Here is a 23,847-nt window from a genome sequence, read left to right as displayed (position 1 = left end):
TAATGCTGCAAGCTGCGATGTGTAGCAATCGTTCGTTGCTTCGAAGTTATGTTTTTTTTCCCTCTCTACACCTCTACATAGTTCGTTCGCTTAGCAGGCAGGTTTAATAGACCAGGCAGCCTCGATGTACACAGTTTTATATGTCGATGATGTACACTGACTAGTGACTACTGAGTTGTGGTTTATCTGTGGTTGTGGTTGCTTCCAATTTCATCCTGCAATTAAGGTTTTTGTTGGTTCACATAGATTTTGTTATTGAACATAAATGTGCACAATCAATGATTCACGTTAATATTGTTTTGGTTTTTTTAATGTACCTAATTATAATGTTGATGTTATTATAATGTAATTATAATGTTCTTTTTACGGCCATTTCGCCTCAGTAAAAATCCTATTTTTTTTTAACTGCAGCTAAGCATTTGCCACGGCCGCCTTTGGTGAGATAAGTATGACCGGAGTATGTTTTATCTATTGTATGACTTGTGGGGTCTCATAGTGCATAATTTTACAGTGCCTGATAGTGAATTCGTTTTAAGGTGCCTAATTCCAATTTGTCCTATAGTGCATAACTGTTATGCTCTATAAAACAGTTTCACTATTATTCACTATGAAACATTTTGCTTTCTCGTAGTGCATAATCATGAGCTTTCTTACAGTGCGTGGTTCAAATTCTGTTCTATAGTGCATAACAACAGCGGGGAGTTCAAATTGGGTTGACGCGTGGTTGACGCTGAGGAGGATTCATGTGTAAACGGTCAAGCCAGCAGCTTTTGAAATTCCGGCCAGTTTCAGGTCTGTAAGATGCACCATATATTCATACCACGATATTTCCCACAAAGTGTACGATATTTTGACTTTTTTCGATACTCGACTTGCAACCTAACGAGACCTTCCCTGGACGACCAAAACGAGGACCACCTTTAACTCAGCTATAGTTAACTTATTTGTAGTAAACCATCATGATATTGATCTTACATGTTTGATTAACAAAATATCTGATATTCTTGAAACTCTACGAGGAGTCTATGACAAAAATGAAAGTCTTGTCCTAAAAAATAATGAGTTGTATTGCAAAAATCTAGAACTTCAGTCTTATATAGATAAATGTAAAAATGTAAAATAGGCTAAACTTAATGAGACTTTCCATTTCCAAGATACCTACTGTAGTAGAACAAAATGAAACTTTATCTAAACAGTTAGAATTAGTTAATGGTAAAGTTAAAGACCTTAAATCTCAACTTGACAAATTAAAATCATTATCAAAATCGTTCGGGCCATTTTTGGGAAAATCAGATTTTTCCGTTATTTTAGGGGGTTTTTATGGGAAAATAACATAATTTACAATAACTTTTGAACCGTAATTTTTACAGAAATAGGATTTGTAGCATTTTGTTCAGAATATAAAGGACTGTAACATAGAACATTTTCTATCAAAATCGTTTTGGCCATTTTTGAGAAAATCCTATTTTTCCGATTTTATGGGGTTTTATGGGAAAATCTCCATTAAAAATCAAAATTTCTTAAAAAATGAAAAAAGCTATCAAAATTGTAAGGACCATAACATACTATGTTAAATCAAAACCGGATTTTTGTTCAAAAATCCTATTTTAGCGAATTTCCCTATAGGGAAGTAGCTATTACCGTAGGTCTCATGGTAAGACTTAGGCCCGGGACCGATTTACTTTTTCATTTTGATGTCCCCAGAGGCCAAAAACACCACTCGTTCAAATTTTTATATATGTATATATATATATGTGTGTGTCCGTGAACACGATAACTTAAGTAATTTTTATCCGATTTTGATGAAATTTGGTTTGAAGGTGTAAGGCGGGATAAACTTGAATGAGATCGCGATCCAGCATGATCGGACCATGGGAACAGGGTTTTATGGGGTAAAAATTGGGTTTTCTCACTTTTGACCCTCAAAACACAAAATTTCCCAATTTTTCTCTAAACCTTCTTAAAGAGCTTAAAAAAACAAACAATTCAGTATATCAAAGTGTTTTTGTACGGCTATTGGTTACGGAGAAAACTAAAAAAATGGTAAATTTAAAATTCCCATGTTATTCTTATGGAGAATATTGTAAAATGTTGTAGTTTGCTTGTTTATGGATATCTTTTGATCAAACTTGGCAAATATATTAATTTTATACTAAGCAATAATTATTTTACTTAAAACACACACTTTATTAGTTTCCTTGTAGCAGCAAACCTAGGTACTCGTTAAACCTAATGTTATTTAAATAGATCAATTGAAAATCAATTCAGCCAAATGGAAATTCGCTTAGGCGTCAGGTTTGCTGCGGCGGGGGTATTTCGTTGTTTTATGGGGTTTTTATGGGAAAATAACATAATTTACAATAACTTTTGAACCGTAACTTTTACAGAAATGGGATCTGTACCATTTTGTTCAGAATTTAAAGGGCTACAACATACTAAATTTGTATCAATATCGTTCGGGCCATTTTTGAGAAAATCCGATTTTTCCGGTTTTTATAGAAAAATCCTCATTAAAAATCAAAATTTCAAAAAAATGAAAAAAAATGCCTGGAGATACCATGGATTAGAACCTACATACCAAATTTCATCGAAATCGGACCACGGGTGTAGTCCCTAGCTCTGTACACACCAAGACACACAGACATCACTTCGAAAACCACTTTTTTGGGTCCAGGGGGACCCATAACGGATATATCCACTCAAAACTCAAACTCGAAAATTTTGACTAAAACAGTACTTTCTCCATATAACAGAAACTCCATACTTTCTCCATATGGTATAGGGGTAGAAAGAAAAAGGCAAGTGCCAACCTTACATTATATATAAGCTAACCCGATAAGGAATAATTACATGTTCCTTTGAAAATGATATGTCACACTTATTTCATAATTAAACATTTTCTAAGATCAATAAAGCATAGATTTTTGAACAAAACATTTAAAACGTATCATAAATTCATCATTTTGTTGAAACTATAAAAAACTTGCCATGCAGTGGAGAATCAATTTAAAATCATAAATAATAATGTAAACAGAGTTAAATTTGGAGATAGCATTACAAAATTGTACCCAATTCAAGCTGGCGTTCCCCAAGGAAGTGTTCTCGGACCTGTACTATATACGCTGTTTACAGCCGATCTACCTGAAAATGTGAATACTTCTGTGGCCACTTTTGCTGACGATACAGCTATTTTAGCGTCCCATCCTGATCAACTCACTTAATCTTCAAAATTCCCTAGATGACTTAGAAGAATGGTTGCAAACATGGAAAATAAAAGTGAATGAGAGCAAATCTACTCATGTGACCTTATCACTACCAGATTAGGTACTTGTCCTCCTGTAACCTTAAATAATGTCCAAATTCCGCAATCCCACGAAGTGAAATATCTCGGCATGACGATTGACAAAAGATTAACATGGAAAAACCATATCTGCAATAAAAGAATGTACCTAAATTTAAAATTTACTAGGTGGCGGTCGCAGAGGCATCCACAAAATTGAGCGGAGTCATCAAGGGTTCATATTATATTGTTTTTGTCATACTGCAGTAAAAACAGAAGTATTTAATGCATGCGTTGGGTGTCTAAAGTATCATTTTTAATGTTTAGGGAGTAAAAATCGTTTTAAGCCTCTAAATGGAGTAAAAACCAGCTATTGTCATCTCAGTTGTAAATTTCGATTGTAAACGATTGCAATGGATTAATGTATCGAAAATATGTATCGATTCGTGCTTCGTAATCATTTTAAGATACAGTCTACAGTCCCTTCCCGCAGCATTTTAGCATTGCAGATACATTAATCCATTTCCAAACCCAACACTAAGCTCACCTTTACTACTTCCTTCACCACACCCTACGTCGTGGACCTATTTCCCTCTCTTCCCATAGCATTTTAGGTTTGCACATACATTAATGTAATTGCCAAAGACAGTTCCCACACTCTGCACTGATAGCCTTTCTACTTTCTTCACCATTTAATACGTCATAGACCTGTTTCCTTCCTTTCTCATAGCATTTAGGTATTACAGATTCATTTATCTAACTGACCAAACGGTTCCCCCACTCTGCACTGCCAGCCTTTACTACTTCCTTCACCACATCCTACGTCGTGGAGCCTGTTTCCTTCTCTTCTCATAGTATTTTAGTATTGAAGATACATTAATCTAACTGCCACAGACGGATCCCACACTATGCTGATGCTCATACTTTACTACTTCCTAAGCCACTTCCTTCGTCGTGGACCTGTATTCATTACTTTCCGTAGCATTTTAGTATTTTAGATACGTTAATCTAATTGCCACAAACATTCCCACACTCCGTACTGCTAGCCTTTACTGATTCTTTCACCATTTCCTATGTCGTGGGCATGCTTCCATCCCTACTCCTAGCATTTCAGCATTGCAGATACATTAAAACTACTACAAACGGTTTCCAGTTCCCACACTCCACACTGCTCACCTTACTACATCTTTCACCTCTTCCTACGTCGCGGAACTGTTTCCCTCCCTTCCCATAGAATTTTGGGAATGCAGATACCTTAATCTAATCGTCATAAAAAGTTTCCACACTCCAGACTGCTCGCCTTTCTTACATCCTTCACCACTTCCTACGTCGCGGACCTGTTTTCCTTCCTTCCCATAGAATTTTAGGAATTCAGAGATACCTTAATCTAATCGTCATAAACAGTTTCCACACTCGAGACTGCTCGCCTTTACTACTTCCTTCACCACTTCCTATGTCGCGGACCTGTTTTCCTCCCTTCCCATGCATTTTAGGAATGCAGATACCTTTATCTAATCGTCATAAACTGTTTCCAAACTCCAGACTGCTCGCCTTTACTACTTCCTTCACCACTTCCTACGTCACGGACCTGTTTTCCTCCCTTCCCATAGAATTTTAGGAATACAGATACCTTAATCTAATCGTCATAAACAGTTTCAACACTCCAGACTACTCGCCTTTACTACTTTATTCACCACTTCCTACGTCGCGGACCTGTTTTCCTCCCTTCCCATAAACTTTTAGAATGCAGATACCTTAATCTAATCGTCATAAACAGTTCCCACACTCCGGACAGCTCGCCTTGACTACTCCATTCACCACTTCCTACATCACGGACCGGTTTTCCTTCCTTCCCATGGAATTTTAGGAATGCAGATACCTTATTCTAATCGTCATTAACAGTTTCTACACTCCGGACAGCTCGCCTTTACTACTTCCTTCACCACTTCCTACGTCGCGGACCTTTTTTCCTCCCTTCCCATAGAATTTTAGGAATTCAAATACCTTAATCTAATCGTTATAAACAGTTTCCACACTCCAGACTGCTCACCTTTACTCCTTCCTTTACCACTTCATACGTCACGGACCTCAAGCTAGTGTCGTCATTTGATTATATTTATGATCCATACCGTTTCTGTTCTAATATCTGTGGAATAATACTACTTCCTTCAACACTTCCTACGTCGCGGACCTGTTTTCCTCCCTTCCCATAGAATTTTAGGAATGCAGATACCTTAACCTAATCGTTATAAACAGTTTCCACACTCCAGACCGCTCGCCTTTACTACTTCCTTCACAACTTCCTACGTCGCGGACCTGTTTTCCTCCCTTCCCACTTCCCATAGAATTTTAGGAATGCAAATACCTTAATCTAATCGTCATAAACAGTTTCCACGCTCCAGACTGCTCGCCTTTACTACTTCCTTCACCACGTCCTACGTCGCGGACCGGTTTTCCTCCCTTCCCAAAGAATTTTAGGAATTCAGATACCTTAATCTAATCGTTATAAACAGTTTCCACACTCCAGACTGCTCGCATTTACTACTTCCTTTACCACTTCATACGTCACGGACCTCAAGCTAGTGTCGTCATTTGATTATATTTATGATCCATACCGTTTCTGTTCTAATATCTGTGGAATAATGCTATCAGCTATTTCTTTATCTACTGCATTCAAAAGTCAACAGCTGATCATATGTCTTTGTTTATGTGTCAAATACTGCTTCCATAAGGATTACATTGAAACTTTGAGACCCAGTGGGGCAGATTCCTGAGAGACTTTTTTATCGCCATATAGATGTTGGCACTCACCGATATGGTCTTTATCACCATGCAAAATTTGAAAACGATTGATGCAGCCGTCTAGGAGGAGTTTGCGTATTACGAAATGCATAAGAGTCGACGTATAAGAGCTTCGCTCGCTCCGCTCAAAAAATCTTTCCTGGCTCCTAAATAGTAAATCAAAACTGACCATTGCAAATAAATTATTACTATACAAAGTAATCCTGAAGCCAATTTGGACTTATGGAATCCAACTGTGGGGAACGTCCAGTATGTCGAACATAAACATCATCCAACGATTTTAGTCAAAAGTTTTAAGGTTCATTCTGCAAGCCCCGTGGTCTGTTAATAACAATATCCTTCACAAGGACAGTGGAATTCCTACGGTTGAAGAGGAAATTACCAAATTTAGTGCAAAATATCTAAAGAAACTTGAAAATCACCCTAATCACCTGGCTCTAAACCTCTTGTACAACAGTACCAGTATATACAGGCTAAAAAGGCGGTGGGGCACACGGGAGGGACTTAGGCTAACATATCTTGTAGTGTCAGCATTCGCCGCTAGAACCGCTAAGTTGAAGAAATTTAATTTTTTATTTAATTTTTACTTATAAAATTAACTTTTTAATTATAAAATATTGTTTTTAAATTATAAAATAAATTTTTATTTTTTAAAATAAAACTGTCATAACATAACCTAACCAACGAGACTTGCTGATAATATAAAAACTGTATAACATAAAAATCTAATTAATGATTACTTATAATTTTTAATTAATTATAAAATTAATTTTAAAATTTAGTATTATAAAATTAAACTGTCATAACCTAACCTAACCAACCAAACTTGCTGATATGAAAAATTGTTGACAAAAAATTAGTGCTGTTAGCAGGATTCGAACCCGGGACCTCCTGAACATCAATCCGAAACGCTATCTACTATTCCACGAACGCCGCTGAAATCACTTCGTTTCGTTAGGGTAATCGTGTTGCCTCAAGAGTAGACATTACATTAGCCACGAGATATAACGTCACTACACCTTTAGCCTTAGTCCCTCCCGTGTGCCCATTCCCTAAAAAGGATTCATGTTTTGGATCCAAGCACACGTTTTGTTTGAACAATTTAATTTTCCCTTGTTTATTTACATATTTATTTTTTCATCGAAATATTTTTAAGTTAGCTCTGTCAATGGACAGAGATTAACTAACGTTTTATTAAAAGTTGTTATTGTATTTGCTAAATGTTCTAAAAATGAACAGATTGTAAATAAAATTGTGACAAAAAAATAAATAAATAATAATGTAAACATTTAATTTTGACAGTTTCAGTAGACCTTTGGATACAATTTTAATAATAACAGCTGGTTCATTAAAAGTAGTGTAAAATTATCCATATGGTCATAATGTAAACAAAATTGCTGAGTGAACTTTAAAGGCCTCTGGGGCAGAGCCCCAAGGAAATTTACCTCGTTTCTCTTTTGAGGGCTCACATACAGACCAATACCTTTCTTTAGACACCCCTACCAAGTTTCTACACCCAGCTGTTCTCTCAAATTAGCTGTGACAAAAACCCCGTTTTCCTCCATAAGAATAACATGGGATGGGACTTTAAAGGCCACTGGGGCAGAGCCCCGAGGGAATTCACCACGTTTCTCTTTTGAAGGCTTATCTACAGACCAAGACCTTTCTTTAGACACCCCTACCGAGTTTCTACGCCCAGCCGTTCTCTCAAAATAGCTATGACAAAGAAAAACCGTTTCAAATTAATATATAGATAATAGTGATTTTAAAATAGGGTGAAGAGAGTCGTGTTCTGAGTTTTCAGGTTCAGGATGGGGAGTTTGTGTTTCAGTAGGTTTATGTTTCGATCCGTTTGTAACATTGGCATAAGTTTTGTGTGGGGTAGCAAAGTTTTCGCTTTGTGAACTTCAACTTGCTGGAGGATTGCGGTTTTTGGTTGACAAAGCAGGAAAATGAGTACTACTTGAGTTCATGGTGGAAGGAAAAAACCATGACTTGAGTTGTATTGAACTTGATTATGGCTGATTTCCGTTTGATTAGTTGTTGGTTGATTTATTTTGCTGATTGCTCATATCTTAAGGCTGACGTAGTTAGGGCAACCACGATAATTATCTGTATGCGACTCATTACAGTTAACACACTGGACTGGATCTTCTCTCTTTTTAGGACAATCTGAAAATAAATGGTTTCCTGTATATTTAACACAACGGAGATCAAGTTTGCAATAGTTTTTAGTGTGTCCATAGTGTTGACAGCTAATACACTGAGGTATGGATTTAGACTTTTGCTTTAGTGCAATCTGAATTTTTGAATGGAAAATAAATTCAAGGCCAAAAATGTCATTGCCAGAGTCGGAGTCCTCGAGCTCGATGGCACAAAGAGGTATTGGATATTTATTTTTGTTGTATAGTCTAGTAACTTTTAGAGCTGGCAGATTCATTCGTTTAAGTTCTGTGTGAATTTCTTCGTCAGAAAGGGAGATTGGGACGTTCCGCATTATGACAGAGAGACGTTTGTTTTCAGGAGAACAAAAAGAGTGATATTGTACTTTTAAATTGTCAAAATGTGCTGTTAGTGCACGGAAGTCATCCGATGAAGACACATTTATTTTGATGGTACTACCTTTGTTCACGGTAAAATAATTTTGCGTTAAGACTTTGTCAAGGTCTGCGATCAAAGCTTGATAATTGTTCGAGTCATGAAGAAAATGGGTGGAATGCGAGATTTATCAGAAGAGTTAGGAAATTCGTCAGTTTCGTCATTGTCGGTAGTGGATGCTAAAGGACTAAACCTGTTTTGTATTACTGTTTTGTATCGTTTGGTGGATGGTTGGAAGTTTGAAGATGATGATTTAGCTTTTCTATTGGATACTAGTTGAAATTCACTTGATTCACCTTCATGGTTGTTTTCTAGTTCCATTGTGCTAACTTCTAGTTGGTGTGATGAATTTGTGAGGAAAATTTTGTTTGGTGGTGCCGATGAGTCGTCTAAAATATGATGCTTACCATTGTTGACTGTAGTAATATTTTGACTTGTTGATGGGTAGCTATGGTCTTCATGATAGGTTAGAATTGGAGGTTTCAAGACAGAGTTTGTCCCGTTCATTTAATGTGTTAACTTATATGAAATTTATAGAAAGTTCGAAAGAAACACAAAAAAGTAACTAAAAATAGAAAAGAAACACTTCAAAAGAAAATCCAAATTATTAAAAAAAGTAAAAATAGGGAGAGCAAAAAACAATAACAAGCGTTATTAACCATATCATCAGCTGGATCCCAATACATTAGTTAAACAATTAAATAAATCCCAGCTGTTTTGTTTTGAAATGTAAACAGTTTGCATCTTTTTAAAAATAATTAGAAACCCGACAAAGAAATTTTAACTACAGGACACGACGGGATAAAGGTTTTGCATTTTATTTTCGTTTAAACATGCCAAGACGACAAAGAAATATTGCTGGTCGGACACGGCGAGTTTACATACGGCAAGCAATGCAAAACGTAAGGAGCCCAGACAAGGAGCTGGAACCGTGAGTGGCAACGTGTACACTTACAAAATCACACTGACAAATACAAGTACTCAGCAGCACTCACTTGGCGAGATGGCATTAAACTGTCAGAAATGTGGTGCGCTACATTTTAAAGAAGAACAAAGAGGACTAGGCGAAGGATTTTCATCCTGCTGCCATAAAGGAAAAGTGAATCCACCATTATACCGAGAAAGCTATTATATCCAGAGCCTACTTAATGGAGCAAATCATTTGAGCAGAAACTACAAAGAGAACATTAGATCGTACAACTCTGCACTCGCAATGGTCAGCACTCGAGCTAAAATCGAAGAATATAACGGTGGAGGGCCTTTCATGTATAAGGTGCACGACACAGTTAATCACTCAATTGGCACCATTCAACCGTAAGAAGGGGAGCATCCCACATACGCCCAAATTTATATCTACGGCGTCGAACCCGCTGTTCAAGAAAGAATGCTAAACAAAGCTAATGGCTCTTGCAGCACTGAACTCATGCACATTTCGGCTAAAAACTTTGTTGATATTAATCCATACGCGCAGGTTTTCAGCATAATGAGCTCCGTCCTGCAAAATACTCCTACTGAACAGCAAAAAGAACTTAGAATGCATATAGCCAACGATCAAGCTCAAGACCAACGTTTGATACAATGACGCAACTTCTAACGACGTTGCTATAATATCCTAATTTATTATTTGTGCGAATTCGCACGGGTTCACCTAGTTTCATACTTAATACGCCAACCCCGTACGGACGGGTACTCTGTTAGTTGCTAATAAAGTGAAAACTGCATTTCATTCTGATGTAATAAAAATATAATCTTTCAATAACAACTTTATTAGTTTTTTACATATTTACAAAGCATGGGCTTATAGTTTACATTAATTTTTTGCATTAATTCATGCTGCTCATGACCCTAATTGACGTTTAAGATGGTCGAAACTTCACTCTTGCCTATTTTAATTTCACGATGGATCTGGAACAAATTAACTTCAATAAATTAATAGAACTAGAATGAAATACGCTGTACTGGAGTACCACAACATCGCGCAACTCATCCCCATTCATACTTGGCTTAAAATACCTACTTTGTATGGTCGCTATTTCAATGAAATATATTAAAGTATTAAAAGTATAAAGTATAGACACCCCTCTTGGTGTAGGACACCCCCAATAGCTCCCCTCCCCTTGACAAGGCCCAAGAACCGCTATTGTTTGTACATTTTTAGTTTACTGCAGGCCCGGACTGGGACAATTTGGGGCCCTCAGCTACATGCTGTGAAGGGGCCCTATACCGGGGGATTATTTTTATTAGGTCTTTGTAAACAAGTTTTTTTTCTCATTATTTTGGCATTTTTTTTTATAAGGAGGAAGAAATTTAGCTAGGTATTTATAAAATATTAGGGTATTTATTTGCCGTATTATTTATTATTAAAATCAACTTTATTATTTATTAAATAAAAAGTTTACATTATTGTTAGGATACTAAAACAATACAATACACACTGTAGAAGTATCAATAAGTGTTAACTTATAACAGAACTCACATCAAAGTTAATAAATTGTGTCAACATTATTTGTGTGGAAATAATAATCACAAAAAGAATTTAGATATTTGAAAAATAATACTAACAAGACAAACACTGTATTAATCAGTAGGCCTACTTAACAACAAGCAAAAATATTGAACTATAATTACACATAACATGAGTCATAACACATGGAATATTCACAAAAATTACACATACATTCACAATTAATAAGCACTGTCTACGAGGTGAAAATTTACTCACAAACGAATACACACATAGGCCAAAAATCGTGTAACGCAAGAATATTAAGTTGTATCATAAAACCATTGATATATAATTAGATAGGCTAAACATGCTCCCTAGATTTCTCATCCTTATGGATCAGCCGAGGACAATTTTGCTGTTAGTTCTGTCTGGTGTACTGGTTCGTGTTTTGTAACAATTTGTTTCTTGTTACTTCAGCTAAAACTCGATTAACCAAATAAAATGATGTGATCATAAACAATAACTCGTCCCCTAGTTATATAACTGAACGGCAAAGAAAAAAATCACAAAATTTACCCTAAAATAATAGGAACAAAATTTTGTCGACACTAGTCATCAGTGTCACCAACATGAACTAGACACGAAAAAAGACCTTCAAAATTTATAAGAAAGTCAAGAAGCCCACTCTTGTTGGTTACTATGGTTGTAGTTACTAGTAATGACCAAGTCTAGTTGTATTAATAGTCAAAGCTATTATGTTCTTAATAAAAACATGAATTTAAAATAGAAATTTCTTTCCAATAGAGCATAATGCCCTTAATATCACAATATTTTTATGTAGGCAAGACGATGCAGTAGCTGGTTGATTGACATTGATTTGTCCATTGTGCAATTCTAGTTGTACTCTCTGAATTATCTCGTGTTAGAAATTTTAACAGTTGGATTTATGTGCTAGCCATGTTTCGAGCGTTAACGCAAGCACATACGTAGCTGACCTTTGCAGGCCCGGTCTGGCTCCGTTGGAGGCCCTCGGCTAGATGTTGATTTGAGGCCCCCAGCCAGAAATAAAACCATGGGGTGCTCTCACGGCAACAATTAGTTAGCATATATGTTTGCTGCATGCTGCAGGTTCATAAAAGGGGCCTAATGTGGTTTTAAATGATTAAAAGTTTTTGATAATTTTGATTAAATTAATAATTGCTAAATTTCCATAAATTAAAATCTTTGTATTTATAAATTTAATTCCAAGGTATCAATCAATTTAAATTTGATATAAAATTTGCTCATATTTCTATTCACCTCTACAGCTGCCGTAAAGCTGCCGTAAAGTTTAAAGGCCTATTCTTAAAATTGTTTTAAGTCTTCAATTTAAAAATAAGACCAAAACCTAGTTCTTGGAGTTTTTGCCATACATGGTAAAAAAGCATATCACGTACCACTTTTGAATTTTGAATACATCTATGAATGGACCACATTTACTGTTTATCACACACTTTACTCCATAGTTGTACTTCAGCAACAAAGACAAACAGAAATAATCAAAAGTATTTTAATTTAAACGTTGTAAGGCTTACAAAAAACTTTTGATGATTTCCGCCTGCCTGTTTGCGACTTCTCATTGTTAGCAGAATCGGAACTGAAACCAGCTAACCTGCTAACCATAAATTCAAACAATTTGAATTTAATTTGTTTTTATTTTGAAATATTTCCTATCCGTTTTTATTTTACTTGCGCCACTTGGGTGCACACGTTTCATTTTATAAACTGAACGATTCACGTGTTAGTAATCTTTCAAACAATACGTGATAACCCACTACGTAGGAATGATTGGAAACAGTCGTCGGACCTTTTGGTGTAGAGATGGGGGCTGACTTCGAATAAAATCAGTTGTAGATAAACTGACGGATAGGAATTGGGAACAGTTTTTAGGGATGATACATAAAATGTAATTGCATTTATTTTTGTTGTTTAAAAAATATAAAATTGCCAAGACACTGTGTTTTATATACTGATGATTTGGATTTTAATGCCTGTAGTAAAATCTGTTTTAAAAACCAGGTAACAAATAAATAGGAATATTTGTTATACCGAGTTAGAGACATTAGGCCTACTGAATAATTTAAATCTTGCAGTAATAAACTAAAAATTTTGTATTAATCGTAAATGTTGTCATTCTATTACGTTTTATACAAAAGTAACAAAATATTAATGCAAATGACAGCAAACAATAGGAATCAAGCGGGAAAACTCCAATGTTTAAAGTAAAATTATATTCGATAATTTTCTTTGCAATGACTGAAACCACTGCACCGATTGAACGCCACCAGTTGTTGTTGTAGTGGAATTCTCTCGGTTTTTCATTCGACTGAAAAAAAAACACTGGTTTTAAAAACGACCGATTGACAAATTGACTAGTCGATAGTTTTTTTTCCAGTCGGTTGTCCCATCACTATACTAGTACAAGCGCTAAGCGGTCTGCTTGAGTCCAGACTCCAGACATATCGCAGACGCGCCGTGGTCACTACCGCGGAGCGCTGGGCACTGAGCTGATTCGAACGGTGTGTTGCAGTGAGATCGGTGACTATCCTCTAGTACCGAGTGACTATCACTGTACTTAGGGGCTACCCCTAACTGTAATTCAATTAAAAAAAATAGTATTGTTTATTAAAAATTGTTTTTGCAAGACTACGTCGCTGTGAAACAGTTAAAACAAAATATTTTTTATTATAACTAAATTTTTTTTTATTGATTTTTTGGCTTTTGGAGGCCACCTTGAGCCGGAGGCCCTCGGGGATCGCCGGCCAGCCGCCCTGGCCAGACTTATACATACGCCAACCTCGTACGAACGACGGGTACTATGCTAGTGTTTATAGATCCTATACTGAGTAAAAAGTAAGTTACAACAGTAGTAGGCCTACGGTTTTGTGAGTGTTAAATTCTGTAATTAGTTGTTAAAATTAAGTTAATTCGTTTGTTTTATCGGATTCCACTATCAACTATAGGTCCCTTGGTTGCCATTGGCTGTATGGGCTATTAATTAACAGCTGTGTCTAAGGAACATGTCGGCCTTACTCACTAACAAGACTACAAGATCGCACCATTCATCCTACACTCATATTTGGGTTTAAATACACACATAGTGGCGTACCCATCTTAAATAATTGATATAATTGATTATTGATATTATACCTGCTTGTAGCTTACGATGTTATTGTTATCTCGTTAATTGTAAAATGCATGTACCTACTAAATTATGTACAATCATTTTGTAAACTGGTTTATGCTACAAATAAATGATTGAATATTGCAGGACAATAGGCCTGAATTCAGTGATACACATAAAGTCTCGTGATAGAAGACATATCACGCGTAGCATAGTATAATAAATGTTCACGCAAAGTATAGTACCAGTGTCGTAGCCCAGGAACGAATTTTCTTCTCTAAAGACTCAAATTCATTCCTGGGTTTTGGAATTGGTGTACTGCTATGCGTTAACATGTCCTCTATTGTGTATCACTGTATTTGGGAATATTGTCCCCAACCGGTTTTTGTGCGAGCACATCTTCTTTTTAGCGAATTTCCCATATAGGGAATAAGCTATTACCGTAGTACTCATGGTAAGACCTGGACGCGGGACTGATTTTTTTTTCATTTTGAGGTCCCAAGAGGCCAAAAACATCATCCGTTCAAATTCATATATATATATATTTATAATATATATATATACTAGCTGTACCCGCGGGCTTTGCCCCGTTTAACTTCATAAGTATTCGCATGGCTCAATCACGTCCTGGTTAAAGTTCGTTCGCTACGCTCACTCACCTTTAGGTTGGAGCTCATTCGCTGCGCTCACTTGCCTTCAAGTTAGCTCGTTCGCTACGCTAACTCGCCTCTAGGTTGAAGTTCGTTCGCTACGCTCACTCACCTTTTGGTTGCAAATTAGCTGTTGTCATAAATTTAAAAAATAATAGTGCTGCGCCCTGTTGGTAATCCTTGTAACTTTAATGCTATTGAACATCATAGAATAGAACCAACTTGTTTAATTGAAACAGCTGTTAAGATTCATTAATTCCTTTTAAATATGAAAAATCATAAGGTTAACTTGGGAAACTCCAGAGCCACTGGGGCGGAGCCCAAGAGTCCGATCAGAATAAAAACTACTTAGTTTTTCTATTTAATGCCTAAAGAATCAGTGTACAAAATTTCAGCCTCCTAGGTAAATGGGAAGTGGGAGAATTAGTGATGAGTGAGTGAGTCAGTCAGTCAGTCAGTCAGTGAGGGCTTTGCCTTTTATATATAGATATGTGTCCGTTAGCGCGATAACTAGAGCAATAATGATCCGATTTTGATGAAATTTGGTACAAACGTGTAAACCTACGTTTATTCGAACGAGTTCTCGATCCAGCATAATCGGACATAGGAACAGGGGTTTATGGGGTAAAAATGTGTTTTTCCCATTTTTTACCCTAAAAACAAAAAAAATTTGCAATTTCTTTCTAAACCGTTTTGTAGAGCTTAAAAATTATTTAGTATATTGAAGCGCTGTTGTATGCCTAACGGTCACGGAGAAAATTCAAAAATAGTTTAATTTAAAATTCCCATGTTATTCTTATGGAGAAAATAAAAATTGTTGTAGTTTTACTTGTTTATGGATATATATTGATAAAATTTGGCAAATTTATTTATTTCATCCCATACTATTCAGGTATGGTCAAAAAACACTTTTTACCTTCCCCGTAGCAGCAAACCTAAGCACTTGTTAAATCTAATGTTATTTAAATAGGGAATAAATATGTCTTATTTATGGAAATATTTAGTAAAAATGTAATCAGACAAGTTGAAATTCGCTTAGTCTGCAGGTTTGCTGCGGCGGGGGTATTTAACCCTTACGACAGCTCTCATTTGACTAAAATTTGTTCCTGAGATACGACTATAGTACCCTGTAGTCTGTATTACGCTACACGGGCCTATTGTCCCGAAATAGACTTCATATCTGGCGAGCACTCCACTTTCTTGGTGAATTATTGGCAGATCCACATCAATAGGTTATGTTTGTAGTAAAACATAACTTGATGATAAACACAACCAAATGTTATTATACAATAATATAGCCTTCAGATCTATTTACTTTGAAACCATTTTAAAGAGCGGGTACTTTCCTGTTAAAGGGAACATTCATTATTATTAGCAAAATTTATAGACAAAATCAAAACAGTTTTAGTAGAAAAAGCATATTACACTCTTGAGGAATTTTTCAATGACTCCTGGGAACAGACACCCATTCTCTCATTAACCTCTCCTATCATAAACAGTTCCACCATGCTGTAGCTTTTCTAGGGGTACCTTACTGGCTAAATCTTAGGTTTTTTATACATTTAGAATTCCTTATTTATTAGAAACCTTGACAATGTACCTGTCAGTGAATTACGTTTGAAATAACTTTAACAGATGTTATGTGCAATAAAGAATTGTCATTTGTCATTTGTCATTTATCGGTGATTTTTGATATATTGCAATTTTACTTTTTGATCCGATATATCGATAGCTTAATTGTTCAGTATCAACATGAACAATTAAAAAAAATATTGAAATGAAACAGTTCTAAGCTAACCTTAAATAACTAACCAAACTTGCTGTACTATTTCAAAATCCCATTTGATATTCCCCTCATGCTCTGTTATCAGAGGGAATATTGAAATAGTAAGTTAACTACAGAAAGTTTGGTTAGTTATGTTAGGTTATCTTAGATCAGAAAAGTTTCATTTCTTAATCCTACATATATTTTTGCCTAAACAAGAACAGTTGTAAATTTGTAATTTGAATGCGTTTGAAGATATTAAAAAAGAAAGAATATGGATTGTTAAGCAAAAAACATATCGATAAAAAAAATCATCGTTATAATGAATGTTCCGTTTAACAGGAAAGGGTGAACCTTAAAAGAGCTTAAAAAACAAATAATTTAGTACACAGAGGATACGCGTCCGGTAACCGGACGTGGATTAGGCGTCCGGCAATGACGTCACCGGGTTGTGGGGGCCCGAAACACCATCATCACAACGATACAATGTACAGCCATCGGTGTTCGAGGTGTAGTGGATAGAGTGCTCGGCTGATATGTATGAGGTATCGGGTTCAAATCCCCTCGGTGACTTTAACTTTTTTTCAAAGATTTTGCTTTGAATGCCATTTCTTCTTAACTGTAGGTACATATTTTGTAAGAATTTTTGGCATTTAGCCTATAATTTTATTTTATGAACAAAATTTAACTTTCATTCGATTTTTTCATTATCAGCAAGTTTGGTTGGTTAGGTTACGTCATGACAGTAAACTGCCAGACATCTAATCCAATTTAAATGAAAATGTTTTTGTACAATTATTGGTTACGGAGAAAATTACAGGGAAAAGTTGTAAACTTAAAATTCCTCACTTTATTAGCCTCCCTGTAGCAGCAAATCTAGGTAGCCTACTTGTTAAACCTTATCATAAATATTTAAAACAAAATTTTTATTCTTTTCCGAGTTCGTTTGGTTCTGCTACCGGACTGATTTTCATGATTGAGGTCTCAAATTGAAGGTATGCACACACAGATTTGCTATCAAGCAGGGGTGCCCACAAGGGGGGGCCGTGACGCAGACTGCGTCATTGAAATTCTTGGGGGGGGCTCAAAAATTCAAATGGGGGGGGGGGGGGGCTAAAGTTAATTGCAACAGTGTTCAACGTGACGACAATCCAAAATACATTACGAAATTGCCAGATAGAAAGTGGATAATTAATGACAATAGTTATATTATTGAATTAAATTAGTTAAAATAGGATTTTAGGATTGTTTAGGATTCGTGTAGAAAGTTATTATTTAAGATTAGCAAGACGTGAGATCTAAGGCTGGTTTTATGCACCGCGACAGTCGCGAGTCGCGCCACGTCTTGAGGCTGACAAAAATTTCACGCGACAGCGACACTTTTTTGTCGCGTAAACTCACATCCGGTGGTGGGGGAATTAAAGAAATCAGTCTGTTCTCAATCCAATGTTGTGTGTAGTGTTTTGATGTAGAAGTGATTATTAAGTTGTTTAAATATAGACCCTGTAGTGTTGTACACGTTAATGACAAAACCCCAGTTATTTAAACAACACATACAATTTACAGTTGGAATTGGGTCAACCCTCTTAAAAATGTCATTACATAATATAATGATGTAATTTATATTACAAATAAAGAGTAAAGAACTCATTTATATACTAATTATTAACATTAATTAATATAAAAATATGGAGAATATACCACGTGGAGTATGAAAAATACTACTGTCGCGGTGCATAAACGTGCCCATTTGATCCAATAGAACTTGAACCGCGCGCGACACATTTTTTTAAGCTGCGATTCTAAAACCTGTCGCGGGTATTTAGAGTCGCTCTGCAGCAGTTTGTCGCTGTCGCGGTGCATAAATGCTCCCATTTAACTCAATAGAACTTGAGTCGCGCCGCGACACGCGACTGTCGCGGTGCATAAAACCGGCCTAAGAGAGGGAGCGCACGGGATGGCTCAACTGCTGTGATAGATAAAAGATAACGCGTGGTACAGACACGTCCAGCTACAAGACCGCGACTTAAGCACAGCAAAACGCTTTGTTGACATAAAGCTCGTTAAAATACAATCAAGTAGCAAGTAGCATAGGCTACAATACTTAACACTATTGTGTATACTCGATTACCTGAGTTAATATGGAGAGGGGGGGATACAAAATACGGTTAATCCAATATAGTATAAAAACAGATGAAAAACTCATTAAAACGCTGTAAACATCCATTAAGTCACGATTTACATTTTTATAAACGAAATTCAATATTGCACAATCATTATTATTGTAAATTTCAAATCATTTATCTTGGTTCAGTTGTACAAACGGCAACGTTTAAAATTGTAGCTAACTCAAACTCAACTAATCACTAGCCAAACATTACATTGCTATAAATAACGTAAATATTAAAGGAACCTTTAGAAAGTGTTATAAGGTACTGCTCATGATAGACAGATAGGCTATCGATAGGTGCTGTATCACAGCATAGGAATTTATAGATAAGTAATAAAAAAGTGTAAAATTATATTTAGAGATAGTTAAAACACTCTGAAAAAAGAATGTAACGAGAACAATCTTGTTATTCTATTTCTTTGTTCTTCTGTTCATTTAATAGGTTTCTCTTCAATTCATACACAAATTCAACAAGTCGCCATATTTAGGCCTACTCATTGGCCAATCACAGCCTTACTAAAGTTACCATGGTTATCACTCAATCACAGTGTACTAAGCATTATATCGTCATCATTCCCCAGCTGTTGTATCTGAAATCTGTTGTAACATAGCGCACAGCAGACAGAAGTGTATAACGGAGCAGACGATTGTTGGCGCAAGCGTTGTTTCCATTTCATTTTCATCAAAGGAGCTGTGATGTTTCTAAAGGGAGGGAGAGGGGATCGTTATATCGAGAAAGACGCTGACAATTCGTTATGGATATTCTGGCAATAAAAAATTCCTTAAATTGAGGTGACTTATAAAACTCTAATTTTATTTATATAGAAAGATAATTTTTCCAGTCCTGTACAACACTGATTCACGGTCTTTTCCCTATACTCAAAATTCAAGTACAACTTGATACACACAGAATCTCCGGTTCCCGACCTGGATGATGGCTAGTTATTTAATTTAATTTACAGTTACATATTAGTACTCGTGATAAATCAAACCCGTTATGTAAGCCAAAGCCACACGGTTATTAATCTCACTTGGTTTTGGATTTGCTTACAAACGTGATCGGAAATGGTTATAGGGCCTACACAGTATTATTAAAGAACATTTATGTAAACATATCAGTGACAGCTAGGAAAAGGAATCTTTATCAAAACAGCTGTTCGTAATTTCATATATGACGTGTTCTCTTAACAGATTATTAGTTATTTCATAAAAAATGACGTATGTAGTAAACATGGAGAAAATAAACTATAAAAATCACACAAAATTGTATTTTTGATCGTCCGTTATTTTATTTCCAAAATAGTGAGGCCATATTTTAATGGCTATAAGGACTCTCTCGCCAATCCTGTGGATACAATTAAACCATTAGAATCATAATCGGTACTCTAGTTTTCTTCAGAGTAGGCCATGAGTAGGCTGCATAAAACCTTCTGGGCCGTGACAGACGGACATAAATGGATATAAGACATGTTTCAGCTTCTTCAATGTATAAAACATAAATAACCCAAAATATGTATAATTCTGAACAATGTACAGACAAAACTATAACTTTATTGACATATATTAACTGGGTTTGAATTTTAAATATCTAAAAAAAAATTATAAAACTTCTTTTATAGTTTTACAAATAGTGCTGGGCGGGGGAATAATGTTTCTCATTGGTTGTGTACATCATTTAAGGGGGGGGGCTGTTGCTCAATTGGGGGGGGGGGTGCGTCATGAGTCTAGGGGGGGATGGGCACCCCTGTATCAAGCATCAGCATATATTTATCTATAATCCCACTCGACTTATACGTAAACAAAATTTGCTTCCCATGTATTTTATTATGGAAGTTAAATTTGGTTTTTCTTTTCCAAGTTCGTATGGCTCTTCTACCCGACCGATTTTCATGATTGAGGTCTCAAATTGAAGGTATGCACACACAGAATTGCCATCAAGCATCGGCATATATTTATCTATAATCCCACTCGGCTTATACGTAAACGTAATTTGCTCCCCATGTATTTCTTATGGGATTAAATTTGGTTTCTCTTTTCCGAGTTTGTTTTTTCTACCCGACCGATTTTCATGATTGAGGTCTCTAATTGAAGGTAGGCCTACGCACGCACACATATGCAGCAAATGGAATTTCGCTCTGTCTGCATTCTTGCTGCGGCAGGGCAGGGGTATTGCATTTAGGCCTATATCAGCAACAAAAGTATTATTTTATCCAAAAGTTTTGCTCCCCAGAGCCTTCCGCCCTGGAGCGACAGCTCCACTCCACAGTCACTACGCCACTGATGTTACTTGAGGAATTGTTACGATTATTACAAGGTCTAACTTAGTTGTACTGAACTCATAGGACAGACTCTTTAATTCTGATTCTGATGGTGCTCATGACACTTGAAAAAAGAAAAAAAGGATCAAAACCAGTAATATTTTTTTACTGTGGCTTTCAGTGTCCTTAACACAGGTGTGATGCTGCTTAACTTTACTTAGTGCCTAGTAACTTTAGCCTATGTACCTACGGTAGGCCTACATTTTAACAAATAAGATTAACATAAGCCTACTTCTACATGTAGCCTATATCTTACCTTGTATAAAATTTATATAAATTTATCTTACCTTGTATAAAATTTATAAATCAGCAAAATAAGTCCTGTTCTTTCAACAATTTATCGTTTCCATTTGTGGATTATTACGAGTACATCATTCTATATACCAAAACTAATGCACTGTTAGATAACTTTAACTGCCTTCTCATTTCTTGGATTTCTTCCAGGCATACATCCCATACCAACAGGTTACCCAACTGTTCCAGCTGTGGGCACAGTCCAATCAAAGTTTCAACAGTTGCCATCGATATACTTAGAGATGAAAGGGACACATTTTTGAATGGAATTAGAAGCATAATATGTTTTATTGAAGACGTTAGGATTGATGAGAAGAGTTGTTGGATATAACAATCAGACATGTAAGGGTTTTTCATGGCTAAACTCACTTCCATGAGTTTATTTGATTTGTGTAAAACATAGCTGATAAGATTGTATGGAATTCGACATGTTTCAGATTCTGGCCAACCGACTCTGAGAAAAAATACTTCTAAACTATATAAAGAGCATTTCTTTCTGTCAGAAAGTGACAAATCATAATCACAAACAAATTTGTTTGATCTTATCCAAAGTCGTTTCAAATTACTACATTGTTCACACACAACTTTCAAATGACGAGTAGTAAACGTATCACAAACAAAAGATAACGATACTAACTGATTACCGTTGACATTAAGAAATTGAACAGTGTTAGTCCCAGGAGACATTGGTGTTCCTAGGTTATATACCAGTTCAAGTATACTGACACTTGAAATGGCATGAAGGAATTTTACATCTGTGTCACTAACTCTTACTTTAAGACCACTTAGTTTTGGACAAGTGTTAGCAACAATATTCACCATTTTTTCATCACATTTCAACTTGTTAATATCTTTGCATGTGCGGCTTATCGTTCCTAAATTATTCACGTGGGCGAGTTCAAGTTTCTTTGGCATCTCTAACTTTGAATTATACTTATCAAAATGCAACAAAGCGTTACCACTTTCTCTATATCCTAGAAATTTAAGACGGTCCAAACCTTTTAATAGTTCAGATATTCCTTCTGGTGTTACAGAGCATTCAAATAATGTAATCTTTCTCATAGAAGGGCATCCTCGATGGGTCTCTGATGGGATAAGACATCTGATTCCATCATCAGTAACTGTGTGATTGTATGATACATCTAGACTATTTAAGTTAGGGCACCAACTGCCTATTTTGTCCAACATTTCGTCATTGCAAGTAGGGAGTGTGAAGTCTATTCCTGAGGTTTGAAGAGAAATTTCAACCAAATTGTTTAAGTTGGGAAGTTCTTTCAAAATAATATTTTCTAAATATTGAATATCTTCATCCTTTACCCTTCCTATGTAACGGAGGCAACTCAAATTCAGCTTTCCGAGTTTAGAAACGATTAAGCTATCCATTAAACTTGCTACATTCGGAATGCTATCATCACCCATTTCACTTTGAATAAATCTGGCATGACAGTCTATCATATAATGAAAAATCTGATCATAGATTGTGTGTGGAATATGGTCTGTAAATAGACACTTTACTTCTTCCGAATAGTGTATGTAGTCAGTGTAAAATGTTTTATTCCACTTTTGAAGTAAAACTTTTGAAACTTGATGGAGAGCTAGGGAATATAGCTGAGGTGGCGGCTTCTTTACTGCCATGTTTGGAATAGTGTCTTAAAAGCACTTAAATAAATTTGAATACTTGCAATCATTATCAGCTACAGAATAGTTATGAGTATTTCATTTCAAACCTAAATTACATATCAAATAAATTGCTCAGCCAAGAACATAAACAATACAGCACATCAAGAACAATAACTACTACATGACATAACATAACCTCTATTACAAAATTACAGTACGCTCGCTCACGGGCACGGGTTTCGTTGACCCCACTAGGGTGGGAGGTGGGATCCAGTTACGCAAGGCTCACGGGACGCTCCTTGACGCACAATTAATTCTATTGGCTCTCATGTGATCATAGCATGACGTCAGTCTCTTCTTGAGGGAACACCATTACCGCCCGCAACAATACGGTGAAAAGCAAACAGTCATATTATTAAGAGATTAAATTTGCCTTATGGCAGATTACAGTATCAAGATTGTTTCCTTTAATAAAAAATCATGTAGGCTATGTCTATTACAAATTAAACCCTTCTATACAAAACACTTCTACGTCCACTATATTGTTGTACGCCTGCCCAGTATGGGGAACTGGTTCATCAAGCTCAATTCGTAAACTGCAAACGTTTCAAAATAATGTTTTAAGCATAATTAAAATATCCCTGGTATGTCCGAACCCGTCAAATACATTTAGAACTGGGAATCAAACCTATAGAAGATTTCATCAAGAAAATTACCTCAAAAATCTTTACAAAACTTCCA

At 35.9% G+C, this 23,847-nt stretch overlaps 1 protein-coding gene across 1 annotated transcript; it reads right to left on the bottom strand.

Moving 5' to 3' along the window:
- Positions 1-10,425: 10,425 nt before the first annotated feature.
- On the bottom strand, positions 10,426-23,307 carry LOC128983324 (uncharacterized). The gene is made up of 2 exons (XM_054402572.1): positions 21,480-23,307; positions 10,426-10,585 (listed from the first exon to the last, which is right to left on the bottom strand). Exon 1 carries the CDS (start codon positions 23,119-23,121, stop codon positions 21,553-21,555), a length of 1,569 nt encoding a protein of 522 aa, XP_054258547.1. The 5' UTR covers positions 23,122-23,307; the 3' UTR covers positions 10,426-10,585; positions 21,480-21,552.
- Between the last annotated feature and the right edge of the window lie 540 nt (positions 23,308-23,847).

This window comes from Macrosteles quadrilineatus, unplaced genomic scaffold (genome assembly GCF_028750875.1).
Source record: "Macrosteles quadrilineatus isolate MER2022 unplaced genomic scaffold, UCM_ALF_1.0 Scaffold_1__1_contigs__length_201487025, whole genome shotgun sequence".
Taxonomy (NCBI): domain Eukaryota; kingdom Metazoa; phylum Arthropoda; class Insecta; order Hemiptera; family Cicadellidae; genus Macrosteles; species Macrosteles quadrilineatus.
The sequence above is the reverse complement of the archived record's forward strand: the minus strand, read 5'-3'. Positions and strand labels throughout refer to the sequence as shown.

Coding starts and splice junctions, on each gene's coding strand:
- LOC128983324 (XM_054402572.1), bottom strand. CDS start 23,121: ATGGCAGTAAAGAAGCCGCCACCTCAGCTATATTCCCTAGCTCTCCAT.